This window comes from Falco biarmicus, chromosome 7 (genome assembly GCF_023638135.1).
Source record: "Falco biarmicus isolate bFalBia1 chromosome 7, bFalBia1.pri, whole genome shotgun sequence".
In the NCBI taxonomy this organism is placed as follows: domain Eukaryota; kingdom Metazoa; phylum Chordata; class Aves; order Falconiformes; family Falconidae; genus Falco; species Falco biarmicus.
Genome location: NC_079294.1, coordinates 60,942,444 through 60,963,542, shown reverse-complemented (window position 1 = coordinate 60,963,542; position 21,099 = coordinate 60,942,444). Strand labels below are relative to the sequence as shown.

General features: G+C 40.2%; 1 protein-coding gene across 5 annotated transcripts in view; it reads left to right on the top strand.

Annotated features, from left to right (window-relative positions):
• Positions 1-21,099, top strand: part of ARNT2 (aryl hydrocarbon receptor nuclear translocator 2) — a 107,504-nt gene that overhangs the window by 63,037 nt on the left and 23,368 nt on the right. For all 5 annotated transcript variants that reach the window (XM_056346054.1, XM_056346053.1, XM_056346055.1 and 2 more), the window contains 6 exons: positions 383-448; positions 910-995; positions 9,712-9,788; positions 11,837-11,971; positions 12,834-12,908; positions 16,981-17,132. In XM_056346054.1, coding sequence (XP_056202029.1) covers positions 383-448; positions 910-995; positions 9,712-9,788; positions 11,837-11,971; positions 12,834-12,908; positions 16,981-17,132 — 591 coding nt within the window. The remainder of the gene's footprint in view (positions 1-382; positions 449-909; positions 996-9,711; positions 9,789-11,836; positions 11,972-12,833; positions 12,909-16,980; positions 17,133-21,099) is intronic.

Here is a 21,099-nt window from a genome sequence, read left to right as displayed (position 1 = left end):
TGTGTGGATATCTGGGGGCTTGACTTACATTCTTCTCTAGTTTTCACCCTTGTTTTATAGTATTTTGAAGTGTATCTATTCTTTAGCCATTCTTGGAATATCTATTTCAAATAGTCTTTAGGTTGGGGGTGTGCAGGAGGGAATCCTTTTGTAGTCTTTTCTATTTTTCTTTATAAAGTAAAGACAATATTTGTACCACACTCAAAAAGCTCAGTCTGTGAAAGCTTCAAGTTCTAAGAAAACATGAATCTGTGACTTTCTATCAGAAATAAGTATCCATTATTGTCTACTTATATATGCTAATAAACATCTTAAAATGCATGTTCATCTTGAGTATTTAGATTTCTTTTTTGAGCCCTTTCAAATATTAATTTACTTCTAGGTGTGGAAATGCTCCTCTGGATCATTTACCTCTGAACAGAATAACCACCATGAGAAAAAGATACAGGTACTTTTACTTAATTTAGCGCAACAGTTAGTTGCCATAAGCACTCTTACTTTCCACTGGGCTAAGCTTACTCAAGGAGTACTACTGGACAAACATCTGTGTTAGCACACAGTGTAAAACAGCACTGAGTTTCAAGAGAGAGCTTGCCACTAAATTCAGCTGTGGTGGAGTCACTGGATCTTTTTGTAAACCTTGCACAAGTCTCTCGACGACTTTGTCTTAACCAGCTCCATGTCTGAAATAAGCTTCCAGTATCTTTCTCAGAGAAATATTATGGAAAACAGGTATGGCTTGAGTAGCGTTGTAATGGAGCTGACATCATACAGAACTCTACGCTGATGGTGGGTTGTTTCTAACATAACTTGCAAATACCAGGAAATCATTAGTAGTTGTAGTTTAAAAGCATAAAGCTCTTCTGAAAGTCAGTCAACATAATACTTCTGTGTTTCCTTTCCATTTAGGAATGGCCTTGGCCCAGTAAAAGAAGGCGAAGCACAGTATGCTGTTGTCCATTGCACTGGCTATATCAAGGCCTGGCCACCAGCAGGTATGTATCTGTCTGATCTCGTTGAAGGTGGTGTGTACCACACTGTCTTCAAGACAATTGAAAACCTGGCTCAGGTTCCTTTGCTGGTACAAAACCAGGCTGAATTTTAGTGGGGTAACCAATTCCGTCTGGTCTTGAGAAGATTTGATATCAAGAAAGCAACTGCTGTTACTCACTCAGAGCCTCCCCATTTTTCCATGTGAAACCCTTCCCAGTTTCATTGGCACAGAGGAACTGTAGGAATTGTCAGTAATGCAGGATTCCAGCAACTGGGACCAAAAGTTTTCAGTCCGATGAATGAACATAAAAATGGCCTAATTTTAAGAAGGTAGATACAAAGCATTTAGAAACATAGGACAGTGCTTTTACATTTAGGTGCTGAATTGCAAGCACCTATGTATGAAGATGTGTAATTTCTGTTTAGGTGCATAGGTCTTCACAGTGGGTGGCGTTAGTGGAGAATGTTCAGTGTTTGTGATAAATTCTGTTTTGAGGGTGTTTTTCTGGGAAACAACTCTTGGCATGTTTCTTTGAACTACAGAGGAAAACATTTACCTACAGTAACTCAGTATTACATATGGGAATATTTACCTTTGAAAAATTGAAAGAGGAGACAGTGGAGCTCATCCAGACATCATCATGAACTGGGTTAGTTGACCTTGGCGCTTGCAGTAGTTGAAGAGGCTGTTTGCAATATGACAGCGCCTGCTGGCATGAATCAAACCATGAGTTGTCCTGCCCTTTTGTGGTCTTACACCGCAAGCATAAATCACATTTGTCCAGGGATTATGAATGCTAAGAGCTGGTTTGCACCAAGTCTGTGCAGTGGTGTGCAGATGTGAACTACTTCTTGATTTCCTGCTGAACTGCAGTTTCAGAAGAGGAGGAAAACCTCCCCTCTTGTTGCTAATAGGATTTAGTAGCTTTCAGTGTGCTGTAGGAGTCAAAATGTTTCAGTGTCATTTCTGTCTCAAAAGAGTGAGAGCACAGTGTGTAAATTGCTCTATGAAAATGAAAGGGTTTGGGTTATTTTTTCTTCCACAAAGAGATTAACTTTTCTATCAGTAATTCCAAATGTAGTCGAATTCAGCCTTGATGTACGGGATGTTTCTTCAGGAAGGTGCAGGTCAAACGGGGTTTCTTTCAGCTCCTTGCTTAGCTCGAATGAAAAGCTTGCTGCGTGTTGTGGGATGTTTAAAGAGATCGGACGCTTCAGGGGTGTAAGTTGCTAATGCAGAGCTGCAAACACATGAACTCATATCGGTGCCAGGTTACAATGTCAGCAGTATACAACTTCCAGCTGCCATTTCTGTAGGGGAGCAGGCACGGCAGTGCAGGAGCATGGGATGAAAAAGGTTTTCTGGATCTTTTGAGTACCCATTTGCCAGGTATCATATTGTGAGTTCCAGTTCACGTCAGCGAGGTGTTTTCCCCATCTCCAGCTCTTCCAAATCCCCACTGCTCTTCCATGCTTAACAAACTTTTTAATTTCCAATCCTCATTAGTTTATGGGAAGCTTATGCCAGTGTATTCTTGGTTTTATTTCACTGAAGATCGAACAGGAGTTTTCCTGCTTTGTGTCTCTGTCGCTCTGCAGTGTTCTGGTGCATTTCCAGAAGGGTGTCATATCCTGTCAGCCTTGACTTTGCACAGTTAAACCAGCCCTTTTCCTCTAATCTCCATTCTCACAATGCATTCTCTTCTTTATCCTTGTGTCTTTTCTCTGCACTTGTTTGTGTTTTCATTAACTTTTCAAAATGTGGGTGACTGGCACTATAAACTCTTGTTCCAGATGAGATTGTAGTGATGTATAATGAAAATGGTATTTCCTATCTTGGCTGGTAGCATCTGATATGGCATGCTTCTCTTTTGTATAGTGCATCCTGCTGACATCCTAAATTGCCTGATATATATACCAGGCTGCCTTTTTCTCAGTTGTCAACTCCAGATCTTCCAGTTCATAGCAAAAATAGCTTTGAATTGGTGTGATCTTTCAATTAGTAATATGAAGTTTCATCCCTTTTTTTTTTTTTGCTGTAGTTTATGACTGTTATTAGTCCCCAAGTGCATGCTTATGCATTTAGTAATGTTGAATTTCATCCCATTTCTGTTACTCCACTCCTCAAAACCATATGGCCCTCCCTTATGATATCCCAATGCTTCTCCACAAGGTTAATGCCTCCGAACTATAGCGTAATCCTAAGGGATATTTTCGATTTTGACAGCCTTATGTGGAATTTCAATAGTCTTTTCTGTTACCATCCAAATTGTTACTCATAATAGTCATGCCCGAGTGCCTTTTTCAGGCCAGATAGTACTGAATTGGGGCCCCTTCTATGAGTGTTTATTTGCCCTCCCAGTTTTCCCCACTTTGTGTTGGTGATTGTTGTGTATCCATTGACTTGTGGAGTTGAATGGGAATATCCGTGGGCTGAATTAGTCCCCATTACATTTGGGTAAGTCAATGGCGACATCGCTGCATTTTTTTCCTCATTTCCAGTGGTATATTCAACCATAATCTGCAAAGCAAATGGAATAACTGCAGCAGTAATTGAATTTGCTAAGGCTTTTCTACCCTGTAATAAAATTACTTTTGTTCAAATCAGAGAGGAGCAAGCCCCTGACCTTTGCATCATCTCTGGGTTCTTGGGAATAAATGGGTTTGTGCTAAATCACAGCTGTTTAAAAATTTAGCTATTGAAAAGATCATTTGCATTTATATTTCAGTTGCCAAGTGGACACTCTAATATAAACTCCATATCCTTTTCTTTTAGAGCATGCACTGTGGCATGTGCATTATAGAACTTATATGCAACATACAAAACATACTTTCATAAATGAAATAACAATTAATTAGCAAATGCACTTAATCTGTACCTAATGTAATTTGTTTAACAGGTGGTATTTTTTCTTTTGGGGTTGTATTGCATTGTCTGTGGCCAATGTGTTCATTTTTTTAGTCCCACACTGATTATAACACAATCAGTATTGATACAGAAGTACCATGGCAAGCACTGCTCTTTGATCATTATTAGTGTGATAGCCTATTGGGTTTGACAACGCTGCTGCTGTGAGTCATCTATGCTAAATCTCTTCAGTAATTTAAGGACTTTAAACAGGTGAAAACAAACTACAGACAGCTGGTATCAGCATGGTGGCATATTTTAAGGACTGGATTGTGGTTTTTTCAGAGATCTAAAGTAGAAGGCAAATTCTGTTATGGCTCAGGTCTGTGGTTAGCATGAAAACACTGTTGCACATCTAGCTTGCCTTTTTTTTTTTTGCCCCTTTTTCACTGAGAAATGGGAGAGGAAACACAGGAAGCATCATGCCTCATCCTCCGTTCAGGCTGTTTGTTAATGGTCTGTTCATTTTCCTCCATTATGCCGGCAAGAGAAGGGTAAAACTAAGCTCAAGTCCAAAGCTCGGCACATGATACCCACACACTTACATCCCTATAAATTACATGTTGGCCTCAAATAATTGGGGTAAACTTTTGTAGAAGTCAAAGGAGTCAGATATTCCAGATCGACATTCCAACCAGCTACGTTGCATGTTAGATTAAATAATGACAGTGTAGTGTTGGATTATTTTGAATGAGGTAAAAAGACCCCTTGTTTGAAACTGGCTGAGCACCAATTCCAGCTTTTGTCCCACTGTTCCCGGCGAAGCAGCACAGCTGGAAGAATTTGTGATCCTTAGCCTAGGCAATTCTTCACGTTCCATAACCAGTCACAAAACTAAGAAATGCTGACCTTCTCCTGCTCATTCAATTTTCAACTTCAGCAAGATTTGCTTTTCTTCTGATTTTTTTCTCATCTGAACATCTCATTCCTGAAAGGAAATGAGTCTTATGTGGTCTATACGATATTTTCCTAATAGGTTGTTTGTTTTTTTCATATCATAACAATTGATGGAAAATATTTGGTGGAGAGAGAAGATACAGTCTGTCAGGATGTTGGTTGTTTTCTGTAAATCAAAGCCAGAACCTGCAGAAAAACACATAGTGATGAAAAGGCTTAGATAGATACATACTTCAGAAACTTAAAAAAAGGTCCCAGAATAACGTTAAATTCAAATAATGGGGAAATCTTTTTTTTTCTCCTTAGTTAAAAAAGAAACATTTTAGTCTTCTAAGTCAGACTTACGGTAATGTCTTAACCACAGCATGCCAAAGCTGTTAGGTTATTCTAAAGTTTTGGCCAGAATCTGGACTTTGTGCAAAGTGCTCCCTCTTCCAATACAAAACAACATAGTTGCTTGAATATTCTTTGCAGTGCTGTCATTTTTAAGGCTTTTCAAACAACAACAAAAAAATTAGGTTTTGTTGGGATTTTTCATGAGATTTTTCCTTGTTATGCTGTAAACATCCACAGCCTTTTTTCGTGAAAGCCTTTTTCCATTGTTGAGTATGGGAGATAAAGTCACACAGTTTCGTGCACAGGCATGTAACTGTCAGAAATGGTTCTCACAGATACAAGCACTAACAGGGGATTGCTAGCGGCCACTGGACACTGACATTGCATCCTTCTAAAGACTCATAAATCATTTATTTTTGAGTGTAGTGAAGTAAAACCACAAATCCACTAACACTGTTCTATGTCTCACAGAAAAAATGGGGCAGGAGGGTAGAGAAAGAAGGCAGAAAATGAAGCTGTTCTGTTGTTAGAGCCAACTGGAAGCTCACTGGGAAAACAAAGAAGTTCCTTCTGTCCACACAAACACATGCCATTGCTCTGTGGGAAACTGTTTGCTGGCATAAAGGACATTTGGAAATTAAATATAACCTCTAATGGCACAGCATTCTATTTGTGATGCTCAGTTGTAGGCTTAGCTTTGCAAATTGTTGGTATTAACTTGAACAAGTGTAGCACTGTGTTTATTATTCAAGAGGAGCATATATTTGGGATTGAGAAATAAAGCCTATATCAGGGTTGCACGTAAAGAATGTGATCAACTAATGTATGTTTATTTTGTTGATGCCCCCTAAAGATCAGTTCATGGCTGCTTTCCTTAAGGCTTTCACAACATTTTTTGGAGATACTGATGGTACTTGGTGATGTTAAGGAGCAATGTTACATTATGTTAGGAACGGGACAAAGCAGTATTAAGTGCAGCACACATATCTTTATTTAGCTGTCTGTATTGGAGTATGTTCAGTAGCAAGAATGCTAAAGCAAAAGTAAATCTCTTCTACAAATGCATCCTCCCCTATAAGTACACCCACAGTTGAATCTTTGTAAGTATCAGCAAAGGAATAAAGAAACTAATTTCCCTCTGTGGAATGCTGTCCGTAATAGTACCTACCCTGAAAGATGAGCAGTCAATCATTCTGGCATATTTTCACTCTAGGCACTTTTAGGGAAGGGTTTGCAATTCACTGGGTTGTGTATTGATTAATTCCAGCCAGATTGTTTTTTATTCATAGGGTGTCTTGTGGGATAGCCCAACTAATACATTTTCCAGTGTGTTATACAGACCAAATATAATCCACCTTGGGGGAAAAAAAAAAAAAAAAAGTGAAAATTAGAACAGCCTCCCTTGCCAACAGAGTGACATCAGAAATGATGTTGCTTAGCTAGGTTTAATTTTGGAGATTGTTTATGTTGCCTTGAGTTTATTTGGGCAGTATAAAGATGGACCAAGTTCCTAAAAAGGAAAGCGTTGTTGAAAGCTGCAGAAAAAAAGATTATGCAAAGTGGAAGCCATCCAGCTGAGTGTCTTTGCTGTCCTTTGCAATACACTGTGCTGCTAAGGAAATGATTGAAAAAGCTTTTGAAGTCAAGGGAAAATATTTTGAAATTGTCCTCAAATGGAAAACTCCATTTAAAAGGGATCTTTTGGTTAACGCTATCCAACTAGAATGCCTATATTTCCTTAAAACAGCACATGGGCCCCTGTGTTTAAGTGGTCTAATTCTCTGAAGTACCAGGCATCTACCAAGAAAATCCTCTGAAGGTGACAGGGCCTGGAATCACCCACCGTCTTCGGAGTCAGACCATCTATACTGAATGTCTGAATGGAACCATGATAGCTTCAGGCACCAACTTTTAAAATGTTTGTTCTGTCAGCTGATGATTGAACTTGCAGGTTTGCTGCTGTGTGGAGCTGAGGACTGAGGAGCAAGAGACTCCCCATCCATCCCCTGCTGCCATCTTCCAGCCAAAGTGTGTTAGGTCAACTCTTCGGTTCAGTGCTTTCTTTCCTCGCTTGGTTGTTTTAGTACACTGCTGTGTTTGTTTCATAGCAGAGTCAATGACTTCATGGTCCTTCCTAAACTGCTGCGTCATTTAATTTATCCTGTTCTCGGTTCACACCTCCAGTCTCGACTTTGTTGGGTGAAACTGCTGGCTGCCTTTTCTCATTGTGTAGCTGCACACAGTTCTCAGCTGGTTTCTACCTATTGAAAATTAAAGTTGCTGATGTGGAGGAGTCTAAGTTTAGTTTTGGAAGCTTGACCATCCCTGTGCTCCACAGGTATGTGAGTAGATAGTAGCCACGTGTCTGCCAAAATTTTGTCTTTAAGTGGACACAATTTTGAGTAGGTAAGTTTGCTGCTGCTTTTTCAAGGTAGTTTACTGTCTTTTTCTCCAGAGGCTGCCAAATTCAGTTCCTTTGCCTGTTGCAGCTGTCCTTAGCTAATTACTAAGTCTTGTATTGAAGAAATAACTGTGTGTAAGCACAGCAAAGAAGGAAGACAAAATACTTCTGTAATATGAGTCTCTTAACTATAGTTTCATGTCAATGGTTGATGCTCCCTGTGGGATGCTGGTGTCTCAGAGCATGGGACTTATTTGTGTTCAGCATCTTGTTTGTGGTTTCCCTAGTGTGTAACAGAGGAGAGATTGGAATAGTGGTGTGTGAAATACCAAAACAAGGTTTTGTAATTTTAATGGCTTGAAGGACCTGATAAACTGCAGGCAGCGCAGGACACTCCTGCAGGAGAGTAAATGCAGACTGTCTTCATTTCAAGGATGTTCTAAATCAGGTGAAGGTTCTTAAGTGAAAGTTTGGGTCCCTAGTAACCCACAGAGGGACCCTTATCAGAAGCACAAAATAACGTTTAATTACAAAATAACATGTATTGATTCCACCCAATGTTGTTGGGTTTTTTTTTTTTAGCTTATGTGTTTAATGATTAATTTCTTAAAATGTAGTCCTACAGTCACATATTGTCACCTTGATCTTCTCATACAGCTTCTAAGAAAACATTTCTTAGAAGTTTGGCATTTGGTGAGGGATAACACATGGGTTTAGAAGCTAATGAGTTATTTAGGGCCAAATTTGTATCTCTGGATGGGAAGACCATAGGGTAGAAGGCAAGGAGGGGTTTGCCCAGATCTTGTAATGTGCGACACTGAAATTCATACTGTACCTCAAGTTCCCACTTGTGAGAAGGGGCACTAATGCTCCTCCTTTGTAAAGCTCTTGTGATCCCCTGGTAAAATCCTATTATGTGTTGGGGGCTGTAGATGAAGTTATGCCTGCAAAATCGTGAATTCCATGGCAAATAAAATTTGAATATATTATAGGAAAAAAAAATGGGGTTTTTTTTCCATACTTTATATATTTTATTCTATTATATTGCTCAATGAGAACTGAAAAATACCTGTAGAATGCTATTTAGAAACTGATTGTCAGATAAGATTTATCTATTTTGATACAAAGTAATTTCCTTCAGAGACTACTTCAGTTCATTCAGCAGCATTTATAGTCATTTTTCAGAAATTTAAGAATTTAAGAATTTGCATCATTTAAGTTGTACACTGTCATCCCCTGCACAGTCCAAAGATTGACGTACATCGGGAATTACAGATTTTAAGAATAAAGTGGCTGTTTTTTCATAATTGGTAACTGCTGCACAATTAATTTCATTAGTTCTTTAAAGTGCCTCTTGAATGATTCAGTGCCTGTTGCGACTGAATTCCTTGAAAAGCCTTGTGAAAGAGTTTACAAATCACTTAAGTCAGCAGTGTCACTCTTGGAAGATGTTTTTTCAAGTGCTTCATAGGAAATTGATATCTGAAAACTGGAGTTGGGAAATAGCCTTAATTAAAGGCTTAGCCAACTAGCAAGTAGGCAGTGCTTATCTGAATGTTCCTATTTGTGAAACACTGAGATGGAAAACAGTACCTGTATGTTTTGAAATTATTCCTGTGTTTATAGTTACTCCTGTTACACAGCTGAAACAAGCAATGTTAGCAAGGAATCAGCATTTTTTCAATTGTTCAACATAACGACCCAGATTTAGTCCATTATAGAAAAAAGCAAAACCGGCTGTTAAATATGAGCACAAAGTTAATGAAAAATCTAGGCTGTGCCTCGTTTTTAAAGCTCATTATATTATTCACAAAGAAAACTGAACATGGCGTGCATTCACCACTATGTTAAGACACCACATGGTTCCAGTAACATGCTGTGGAGCAGTGCTCATGGCAGTGTTACTGTCCATCTCGGTGTATAATGGAATTTTTGTATCTGCTTTGTCTTCAGCAGCCAAAATTGCTGACGTGGGTACTGTATATGCAGGAGAGATATGTAGGGTCGAGCACAACTGAGAAAGTTCATCTGATCTGATCCCAGAGATAATGCCTGGATCCTAGAGAAGAGAATAAGGATGTTTTGTATGATTTAGAATAGTATAGAACCAGGCCAGCAGCACCTCTGCTCGTCCCAGTTTCCTAATTATAACAGTATTTGTTACTGTTTACTCTAGGAATGACTATACCAGAAGAAGACGCTGATGTGGGACAAGGTAGTAAATACTGCCTCGTGGCAATAGGAAGGCTTCAGGTAATGCCAGTCTCTCCTTATATAAACTACTTCTGAAAGCATGATCACTGTTGTGGTTTAGTTATAAAAGATTTGCACAAAGTTCTGGTACTAGACTATAACTTCTAATACGCTTCCAAAATATAAAGCACTTTGATGTCTGTGTGCAGCCAGTGACTTGTTTAGAACATGTCACCAGAGCAAAATGGAAATGTGATTTTGGTGCATATGTGTACTTAATCCAATAACAGCAGCAAAGATGCTCCTGGAAGATGAACACGGACAGACCTGCCATGCTGTAGGATGTGTAGGGCTGGGATATTGTAGATACTGGGAAACATGGGAGTACTTCAGTGCTGCAGATGGTAGGTAAAGTGGCTCCCAACGCCAGTGATATGCTTCCTGCTACTCTTTCATTCGCTCTCTCTCTCTGACTAATCAAGTACTTGAAAAATTATGATTGCAGGAGTCATTCTGAAAACGGTAAAGGTAAGGTAGTCAAGAGGCACTTCACAAATAATAGCTTTATTCTCTGCGTATATTGTATTGTGCATTCAGATGTGATATCAGCCAAGGGAACTGTGGAAATAAAACTTTACTTCCTTTTTGTCCAGCCGATTGCAACCGACTTGTTACGTTTTCTTCTTTGTCCATTGCTGACGAGAGTTCTGAGTGGCAGCTAGAGCAGTTGCGGTGAATCTCCTTCACCGCAGCAGGGAAGCCAGTTCTTATCTTTCTGGTCTGGGAATTCTGCCCTGGGTGAACGTGTGTGAGCCTCTTGCATGATCTCCTGTTGGCCTGCACTCGTTGCCATCTGCTAGGATGGCATCGCTCCTTCTGACAAGGTGGAATGACCCTTTCATTAGAGCACAGGTGCCAAACCCATCTTACCTGAGTTGAACAGCCTGCGTGTTACTGCAAGTGTTGGCAGTTCTGCAGAGTGTTTCTCTATTGCTATGGCAGAGCTACAAGAGTATTGCATGATGTTTTTGAAGTTAATCTGGCTTTTATAATTAAGGGTAATATATTCCACTGATGGAGAGAAGGAAGTTACGTGGATTCGTGTGTTACAGCTGCCAAAGAAAGATGATTTCCAAGGAAATTGCATTAGTAACATGTGGCGTGTAAAAACATCTGTTATGTTAGAAGACCAGCAGGATATGTGAGGGAGGGCAAGAGGAGGCTCTGTGGATGGGTTTAATCACAAAGGAGTCAAGGTGTACAAATTAAACTCTGTTCTATAACAGCAGATGAAATCTTGCATACAGTGAACGGGCTAATCTTCTTCAAAACAGCAAAACCAGGAGATTTTGCTCCTTTTGCATTGGGACCTTGTTAACAGAGATAGCTCTGGGAGTTGTAAGAAAAACAGTGGCTTCACTTGTAGCCTCAGTAGGAATGAATGGATGTGAAGTGGCCTGATACACAGGTTTCAGACAGAGCTGGAAATGTGTCATTCTCTCTAATGAGATTTGAGGAGCTTTTATAAGACACTGTGCTTTCATTATGAGCAGCCACTTGCCGGCCTCGTATCACCTATCTCAACCTCAGGAGAACTTTGTTCAGCTTGTCTGGGTGTTTCAGCTGAGGTTCACCTCACTGGAAAGTTGAGTGTTTAGTCTGTTGTGTATGTCTACAGATAATGAGTTGGCCTCTTCTAGAGATTGACCTTGTTATCCTAAAATGGGTGGACTGAATTGTCCTCTGCAAGTGTCTCATTCTTGGTTGACAAAGGTAGGAACCAAGATGCCTAACTTTAATGTGGTGCCACAAAGTGAGATTAATCCAGCTGTACTTATATCCTAACTATATCCCTGCTTCTTGGCAACTTCCAGTGTGTTTGTTTTCCTGCTGTGCTGTCAAGCCTAGGTAGGTGCCATGGGGTGAGATGATTGCCCTATGAACCAGAGTAAAGGCAGTTCTGTGTCATTTATGTGCTGCTCTTTTATTTATCTCTTTCTTCAGTAGTTAGAAGTCTGCCAGCAGATTTTGTTCTTCAGCTATGTAATCAAATTTGACTTAATGTGACTGTTCAGCGGACTAAATACTGTGGATTTTATTGGTCCCAGGTAACCAGCTCTCCTGTGTGCATGGACATGAACGGCATGTCAGTCCCCACTGAGTTCTTGTCTAGGCATAATTCTGATGGAGTCATCACCTTCGTCGACCCAAGGTGCATCAGTGTCATTGGCTACCAGCCCCAGGTCAGTGAGTCACTGGAAACACAGAGACTGGTTAGAGCTAATGAGGAAAATTCTATTTGTGCATTAAAAAAAAAAACAAACAGCAAAACCATGACATATTTGTAGCTGAAAATTCATATGGCATGCGCTAAATGCTGTTCATTTTTCTTTGCTGTCCATGCTTCTGTAAAATTTACGGTTTTCTCCTTTGTTATGTGGGGGATCTTTTTATACCTTTTAGATCTAATTAGAATTCTATCAGCAGGATGCTTTAAACCCCTTGCACAACTTTCCAGTGAAGACATTTCTGTGATAGAAAGTTAACAGTGCTTGGAGTTTTAGTCCCGTAGATCTTTACTTCTGCCAATCTATTGAACAGTAAGCAAACATTGCTTCTGGCATCTCTTTTTCCTTTAGGCTTGCATCTGCTCCTGTGAATAGGAGGCTAGTCACAGAACTGAGTAGAATAGTGAACAAACTCCTGGCTACCACAGCTCTCCCTTGGTTAACTCTCAACAGTTGCAACATAGAGGCAAAAATAATTTCTTGCTCATTTTTTCCCCCATTTATTTTGATTTCAGGTAGCTTTGTAATTGTTTTTGCGAAAATCACAAGCTGTAATAGAGGATGTCGGTCTCTTTGAGACACCATTTCACAGGTTTTAAAAAGATCACTTAAAACTTGTAAATACATGTATCTGTGCAACAGTACAGATACAACATGGGACATGATGCCTACAAACTTTGTTTGTATGATTCATCTCTGATTAACTGAGTAGTACCATTAAGAGTGGTAAGCCTAATATCTGCAAGGATTACTTACACATCTGCACATGGACTTGTGTTGTGGTTCGGGTTTTTTACGCAGCTTTGTTTTATTCTAGGATCTTCTGGGGAAAGATATTTTAGAATTCTGCCATCCTGAAGATCAAAGCCATTTGAGAGAAAGTTTCCAACAGGTGCTGGATCCTGCTCCTTTTCTTCCACAATTTATTTATTATTTTGTTCAGAAAAGCAGCTTGTATTTACATTTCAAGGTGGTTTTTCTGTTATGAAGGAGAAGGAGTGGCAAGATATGAAAGCATTTGTTGATTAATTAGTAATCAGTTAATCAGCATGTGCTGGCTGTATTTTCAGAAGTAAGTCACCTAGTTACACATTTTGTTTTCTTTTCTCAAAAGATTACATGAGTGTTCACTGGACAGAGCTCTTTTGGAGATGCCTGTATAGATCCCACTATGTTAAGTGATAACCAAAAGTATTTACCATTAGAGATGGGCTGTTGATTTGAAAGTATTTATCACTCCTCTGTAATGCTGCATCATTTGTGACCTAAATTCTCTGTTAGCATAGTTATGTCATGCTTCGCATACTTCGATGGAGTTACACCAGTTTTTACTCTGTAACAGGACTTCCAGAGAATTTGGCCTTTTTCCCTATTAGGATCTGAAATGCAGAGAGAAGTAGCAAAAGAAATGCAACATATGGGAAGAATTACCGATTTAGATTCATTTTTACAGTTAAGCCACGTTTACATAAGCTATATCAAAGGCATTTATTCCACTGCAGAGCTTATTGATTCAGATTGGTCTGGGACATACAGTAGGAGTGCTTTCCCCAAGCTTTATGCTTGTTGCTGGTCTTTTCAGCGACTTCCCTGCTGCACTAGAAAGCGTGGCCTAGTATGTTCAACCAATTACTGAGCTTCAGTTGATCGAGCGGTTCCAGATTTTCTGACAACACCCTGTAGCTCAACCAAGTTTTGTTGATCTGTCTTGCTTTGGATGCTGAGAGTATTTTCGCCTGTGAAATGTGGCTAAGAAGTGAATTCTAAAATAACCCGTATAGCATATCATGCAAAAACAGAGCTTGAGAAGCTTCTCTGGGGAGAACAACTAAATGCTGTACTGTGTCCGCAGAATAGATTGTGAAACTGAAGTTATGGTCTACTACAGAAATGTCCGAGATATTATAAGACATCAGTACTCCTGAGCTATTTCTCACCATCCCTTCCTTCAGGCGGAGACTCCCAGCCCCACCACTGAGGTAGCAGAAAAGGCTGTGTGAGCACTCTGCTTCCACTTCAGTGTCCCTTGAAAGGACTGAGTTCCAACAGCAGCTAAAGGCTTTTTAGATTCAAGATGCTGATTCACAGGCAGGAGCCTGTGTTAGAGTTAGGTGCCTGAAACAGTTAGGTGCCTACACCCAGTCCTCTTCTCTGCCCCACCCTGGGTGGATGGAGCAGCTGAACCTACCTTGATGGGCAGCTGTCACCAGGAGCCAGGTCCTACTCCCCCTCTTCTCTCCTCCGTGACCTCCTCCCCACCCTTCCGACTGTCCTGGTGCTAGCACAGATGGGCTTGCCATGTAGGCTAGCTAAGGGACTAATTGCTTTTGCAAGGGGCTAACTTTCAGCTGGTTCAGCTCCCTGAACTTGTGCCTGATCACATCAGTGGGACAAGAAGAGCAGCCAGAGCAAGTCTGCTGTTTTTCACTAATGCCCAGATGATTGATCCTACTAATTTGTCCAAGAGACAATGACAGAGAGCTGCTGGATAATAACACATCAAACATCCCTCTCTGAAGTGATTGCCTGGGGCTCAGAAGGGCTGACTAACTGACATACAAGTTAATGACTTGGTCCTCGCTGTGTTCGCTGAGAGTGAGATCAGGCTGTGGGAGGCTGCCAGTGTATCCCTGAACTCAGCTGCTGGGGACCAAACTGTCACCACTCACTGTGAGGCATGTGCTTAAATGATTTGCTGGATCAGGGACCTACATGATTTGCTTAAGGTCATACAAAAAGACAGCAGGAGAAAAATGCAGATCCTGTTCACTCAACCTGTGTCCAACCTATGAAAATATTGTGCTGTTTCTTTAGTAGGCAATTCTTTTTTCAGTATATTTTTGTTCAGTACAGTAGCAGTGTGATTTGGGCTGTTATTTCAACTATGCAATAAAAGACTGAAGTAAACAGTTAAGCTATGCACCAGGTGGTTTTTATTTCCAAAGAATGTAAGAAGGTGAAGGTTAAACAGCAGCTTTAAAATCTTGTGCTATCTTGTTTGTGTGCACTGGTTTAAGACCGTTATTATATTAAGACCAATTATAACAGAATTGATGTTTGCTTAATTCAGACTTCAGGATGATAGATCACTGCAGTTTGTTTTATTATTGTTAGTTTGGCCTTAGAAATCTCTTCGTTAAAAGGTAACTGATTTCCAATAAACTTTTTTTTTTCTAAAACCCCCAGAAAACTTGACATTTCTAATTTGCTGACAGTGTCAGAACCAGGTTGGTGCATAACAGAGGAGGGAGGGGAGGGTTTTGCAGTTTTTGGTCAATTGCCAGTATCCATCTCAAAGCTTTTACTTCCTTGGGAAGATAAATTCATTCATCAGGGTGGGAAAATCAGGCCAGAATAAGATAGTCTCAAAGCCAAGATCAACAAATAGAATTTACTATCAAAGGATCCAGAATAAAGCTATTGGATATCCAGTAAGATGCTATTCAGATTGGACACTTTTACACAGGCAGTGATTTTTACCCTGGGTGTGGATGTAGAAAATTGCCGATAAAAATGTCACTCACCAAACTCAAACTACAAAAGCATTTAGAAAAAAAAAAACCCACAACAAAAAACCACCAGCCCAAAAGTATTATTTTGAACATCCCTGGGCATCACTAAAGCTTTTTGTGTCTTGTGTTTGCATTCGTTCCATTTAATCCTATATCCAGTTGATCAGTTTGAAATGCAAACCTTGGAAAAAACAGGATTGGAGCATTTTTCTTAATCCAGTTGCTTGTCAGTAAAGACAGGGTAAATACTGGGTGTTCTACTTCTAGAGAATACAAGCTGCAGATAGCTAATAAAAAATAAATTCCAGTGGATAAGGATTAAGAGTCCACAAAGAGATGTGGCATTTATTTGCAATAGACCTTCCCTTTCCTTCCCTGAGGCACCCCTGAGATAGTTTGGTGGAAAAGCAATAAAAAATAAACACAGCTAGCCCAGCTAAGTGCCAGCTGAATGACTTGAAACCATGTAAGTTTTCTTCTGACTGAAACCAAGATTGTCGGATAACACATAAAATGCAGTTACAGTACCAGTGAGCAAGTATTGTTTTGAATGTACTTCTTTAACTGGTTGCTTCTTAGTTCTAACTTGGTGCCCAGCTGTTGACTTTGACAAAACTTCAGGTGCCAAAACCAGAATTTGAACTGAGCGTTGCCAGACATCTGAATTCTTAGCTATAAACAAATAGGCTGTCCAAGCAAAGAATTTGCACTCTTTTTTTTTTTTTTAATACTATTAAAATGGACAGGGGCGTATTGGTGTCCTCTCCATTCAAACACTGGCTCACTCTTTCTTCTTTTGAAAGCCAGAAGCAAGCGTTTCTTGTTAGTACTGTGCCGTCCCTGGGAGTCTTATGATGCATGTGGGGGGAAAAAAACCAACAACAACCATGTATGGTTTCTAAAAAAACCAAACCCAACATCGTGTTTAAGTGTTATCCTGTATTTTGATCTGATGGGTGATTTGATATATCAAGTATGTGAATTGTATAGCTAGGTATCCAAGCAGAAGAGCAGATAAGTCAACCTCAGAATGTTTTTTTCCTGTGGAATTTTTTTTCAGCTGCAATACTTGATTCATAGTTTACATACAAACTTCTAAAAGATCTTCCATTTATTTTCTGTCATTCTCTGTAAGCATTGCACATTAAAACCTTCTTAAAGCTTCCCTGTTGGGATAACAGCACAATCTGTTGGTTTTCCTGAATCTGTGTTCTTCTTACAGCAGGCTGGAAAATGGCATTTTATACAAAAAAGCGTGAGGGTTTCATTCTGAAGGAAACAACTACAGACATGAATCATATTTTCCTTATTCTCTCCAAATTAAGTATCTCCCTTCTGTGTCCATAGCTTTCTGTAATTCAAGTTTAACACATACCAGTTACTACTGTTTACTATTCATTTACACAGCAGGTAGAAATTTCCTTGTATTCACCTTTCCAAATGGTTTTGCAGGTTGTGAAACTGAAGGGTCAAGTCCTGTCTGTGATGTATCGTTTTCGCACCAAAAACCGGGAATGGATGCTGATCAGAACCAGCAGCTTCACATTTCAGAATCCTTATTCCGATGAGATTGAATACATCATCTGCACCAACACTAATGTAAAGTATGTACCTTTCCAGGTGCTTGTTTACATGGTTTTGAAAGAATTTAAGCATTGCTTTTTGCTGTAAAGCAAATTCCATTTCTTTTGGTAGCCTGTTTCTAGCTACGTTTGTTTCTCTGTAACAGTACAGTCTGTAACAGGGTTTTTCCTGCATCATGAGATCTCGCAGCGTAGCTGTTTCTTTGTGTTATTATCCTGTGGTGCTTCCAGGGCCTGGCTGCACTGGGGTTGAAACATCGCTTATCTGTTACATCATTAGACAGGCCCATTGATCTCAGTCCAGGCTGCCTTAAACTAGCACAGAGCTTCCAGCAGCAGACCAGCTGTCCCGATATTGGAGGAAGGTTAGCCTGACTCCTAAGCCAAAGAGAAAATAGCTTGTCTGTGTTCATTGCGATCATACCAGTCCTGGGCATCTTCTCCTTGAGCTGTGTCTACTCTTACATCCTATGAAAGCTGACAAAATTATTTCCTAGTAGGCTTGAGTGGGAAGGGTTCCTTCAGTTAAGGAACTCGGTCCTTAAGGAACTGAGTCCTTATCTCAGTTAAAAGCTGGTGGAATATCCCCAAGTATGGGGACAGATCCAGCCCCTTAGCTTAAGAGGGAAATTAAATCATCCTGTCTGCATTAATATTTTCAAAAATCTATTACTGGACCTCTTAGGAGGAGGTCGATGTAGGAGTATAGCGGAGGTTCATCACTGTGTAACTGAGCAGAGATGCTCTTGGAGCCTCCTGAGTTACGAGCCAGTAACTGCAGAAGCTAATCTGGCCTTGATAAAGACATTGCTTTATAGCATGGGGTTTTTTTAATAAATATTTCTTCTTTCCAATATAAACTTAATCTGTTTCTAAAGCAAAATCTGCTTCTGGTCTGACCAAAGATTTTTTGCCAGGTTTTTAGCTCAGAAGAAATTATTGATTTTAAGACCTCAACCTGTGGGACTGTATAATGGAAATGCTGAGCGAGCAGTCTACTAGTGGAGATGCATGCTGAGAGCTCCCCTTGCAAAACCAAACCCCTGGGGCTTTGGCATTTGAAGTTAGAAAGCTATCAAGTGTCTCTGGGTGTTCCTCAACTTGCTCCTTTGGACATGACACATACCTGGACTAGAAGGGCTGTGCCTTCACTCACTTGAAACCCATCATCACAATTGTTTTGCTCGTTTTTTTCTGCATACCCAAAAAGTCAGGCTTAAACAAATAAATAGTTAAGGTCCTCGAAAACAAGTCAATGTGTCTTGAAATCAGACAGCTGAATATCTCCCTGTCTGCACCGTGCATCAAAATAGATATTTCCACATTTCTGCTATCCCATATTTCTCTTCCAAATAATTTGTATGCAAAAACAGGCCTGCAAAATAAAAAGTGACTTCTGAAATCTGTCCAGGCTGGCTTAATTATGCTTTGTTCCCAAGAGTCCACTGATCACAAAGTGGGGCTGTAAACTTATGTTGTGTTGACTCTGGGAATGTTTTTTTTCTGAGCTTCCACTATACTGTTCAGCTTGGCATCACAGCACTTACTGCGATTAATAGGACTGTGCCAGCTTCTGGCTCTTGTTATATCTCTCTTGCTAGGTTTGAATAACAACCCAGAGATGTTGACCTAATATGGAAGCTGCCTGCTGCTACTTTGACAGAGGATGTTCCCTCTTCCCTGACATGTTGAAAATGTTCTAGTCTTATGGCAAGATACAGCCCATTATATGTCTGCTTTTGAATAGTAGAAAGAATGCATTATTCAAACTGTTTTCTGGTTTTCCCTCTGTTCCTTCCCACTTCTCAGACCGATTTCCAAAGAGGACTTACTGTAATGTGCTGCTGTTCCTGGATATTTTTTTTGTTAGTTTTGTTTTGCTGCTTTTTTTCCACATTTTGGGGTCATGTTTTGACTTCTGATTTCCTAGATGCCTTGGGGAGTTGTACGTCATTGTAACTGTTGATTTCCGCCTTCTCATTAAGCTCCTGCTGGGAATGGTTGGTTGGCACTGATCCCAGTGTGCGTGAGCATCTATACGTGTCGGTGGAAGGATCATATGCTCAGGGTCCAGCAAAGTGCTTCACATGGAGACCAGGCAGGGGTGCCTGCCACTGTGCAGTCGTAATGAGTTCTGCACAGGGACAAATTTGGATTGTCCATCGCTGTGATAACCTAGTCAGCTCCATATAATACAGGTTTGAGGCAGTTAAAGTTCAGCATGAAAGTGTAAAGACAATGTACCCGAAAGATCTAGGTTTAAATCAGTTTTTAACGTAGGATAGTTTGAAGCCGCAGCACATACGTCTCTGTGTCTGTTAACAGAACAGCTTTTGCCTTGGCCAGTGAACAGCGTAACAGCAAATTCCCAAAAGGCTGTAGAGGGCAGTGGTGGTTCCAGTTGTGGAGGGATTAATTGATTATTTTTTTTTTGGTGGTGGTGGTGGTTTGTTTTGTTTGGTTTGTTTCTCTTTTTCTTTTTTTATAAAGATACTCCTTTGGAGCTTCAAACAGTCAACTTCCCAAACTTCTGATGCGGAAAGATAATGAAACATTAGGTTCAAATGTTCACTTAGTTCCTTGCAAAAAAAAGAAAAGAAAACTTCTCTCGGTTTCTCTTGGGTGTAGTCATCCAAGAGAAACTTCCTGGAGAAATGAAGCATTTAACGTTTAGCATTTGTGCTGTGTTCGGCTGAAAAGAAGAGTCCCCCATTTGACCGCATTTTCCTGTGTAGTTGGGACTGTTTGATTTCCAAAAGAAGAAATAATAATTGTGATCATCGTTTATTTAACATACGGATAGAGCAGCGTTTGAATAAAATAATCCATCATGGTGACAGATAAAAATATATAAAAGTCATTATATGTGTATATATAGACAGAAGAAAGATGTTTTTGTGACCTTTATGGAAATTCTGGTGTATCGTGTTTGTAAGCCCCCAAGTCCTGTGTTGCACTGCGTGCATTTATGAATCCTGCAGTTGTCCTGCGCCCCAAGACTTTGTCTTAGAGTGAGCTGGCACAGGTCAGTGCTGGAGGCAGCCTGCTGGATGAATCAGCCTGTGCTTGTGGGAGAGATGCTTTCTGTTTCAGATTGTCGTGGGCCAAAATACTGAAGAGATCAACTATTCTGATAGAATTCCAGTCTATGGTAGCGCTGCTAGAGACCTACTTTCTCGTGATCTCTGTGCCATCAGCAGGCTATTTGATCCCTCAAGGCCAGTGTTAGACAGACCCTTGGTGAACTGAAGCTGTAGGCTAAAAGAGGGAGATTTTGAGAGTTTCTGAAAGAGGATTTTACAATGGCAGCCCCAAAGCTTTTATTACTCCCTTTTTGTCCACACTAGACAGGGGAAGCACATGTACCTGTATTACATAAAAACAGCTTGGTAGGGATACAGTAGTATTGGTCCTCTCCCACCATAGAGACTTAATTTTAAAATTCAAATCCTTTTTTGGTTACTCTGATGCCTGGAAAAGGAACAGGTGACTTCAGTGTTCATAGAGATTAATTTGGCTGAAATCCTCCCCATTGTCAAAGCAGCTTTCACAGAATCTTCCCTTTTTCTCCAAATACATGTACTGAACTAAATTTGAATTAACTATCAAAACCTTCAGATGCGCTGAACCATTCCTTGTTCGAGCCAAGGGCTTTCCCAGTTTCACGCCGAACCCGCGGGTGAGCCAGGAGTTCCTGCAGTACAGGCAGAGTCCTCTGCTGGCCCAGACGATACCTTCCTTGCCATGTCGGGTATCCTGTAGAGCCAGGAAATGTCTCTTTCATTTATTCCTTGAAGCTGTGAAACTGAAATTGAAACCAATTTTTTGGTTTTGGTTTTGGAGTTTGTATTTTGGTTTCAAAGTCAGAAGTCGGTTTGAGTTTTGCCCAGACTGATAATCAACGCTCGTCCTGTATAATTTTTACAAAAACTGTCTAGCAGTTGGGTGATGGAAGGGACCTGCATGTATTAACTGGTCAGTCAAAAGG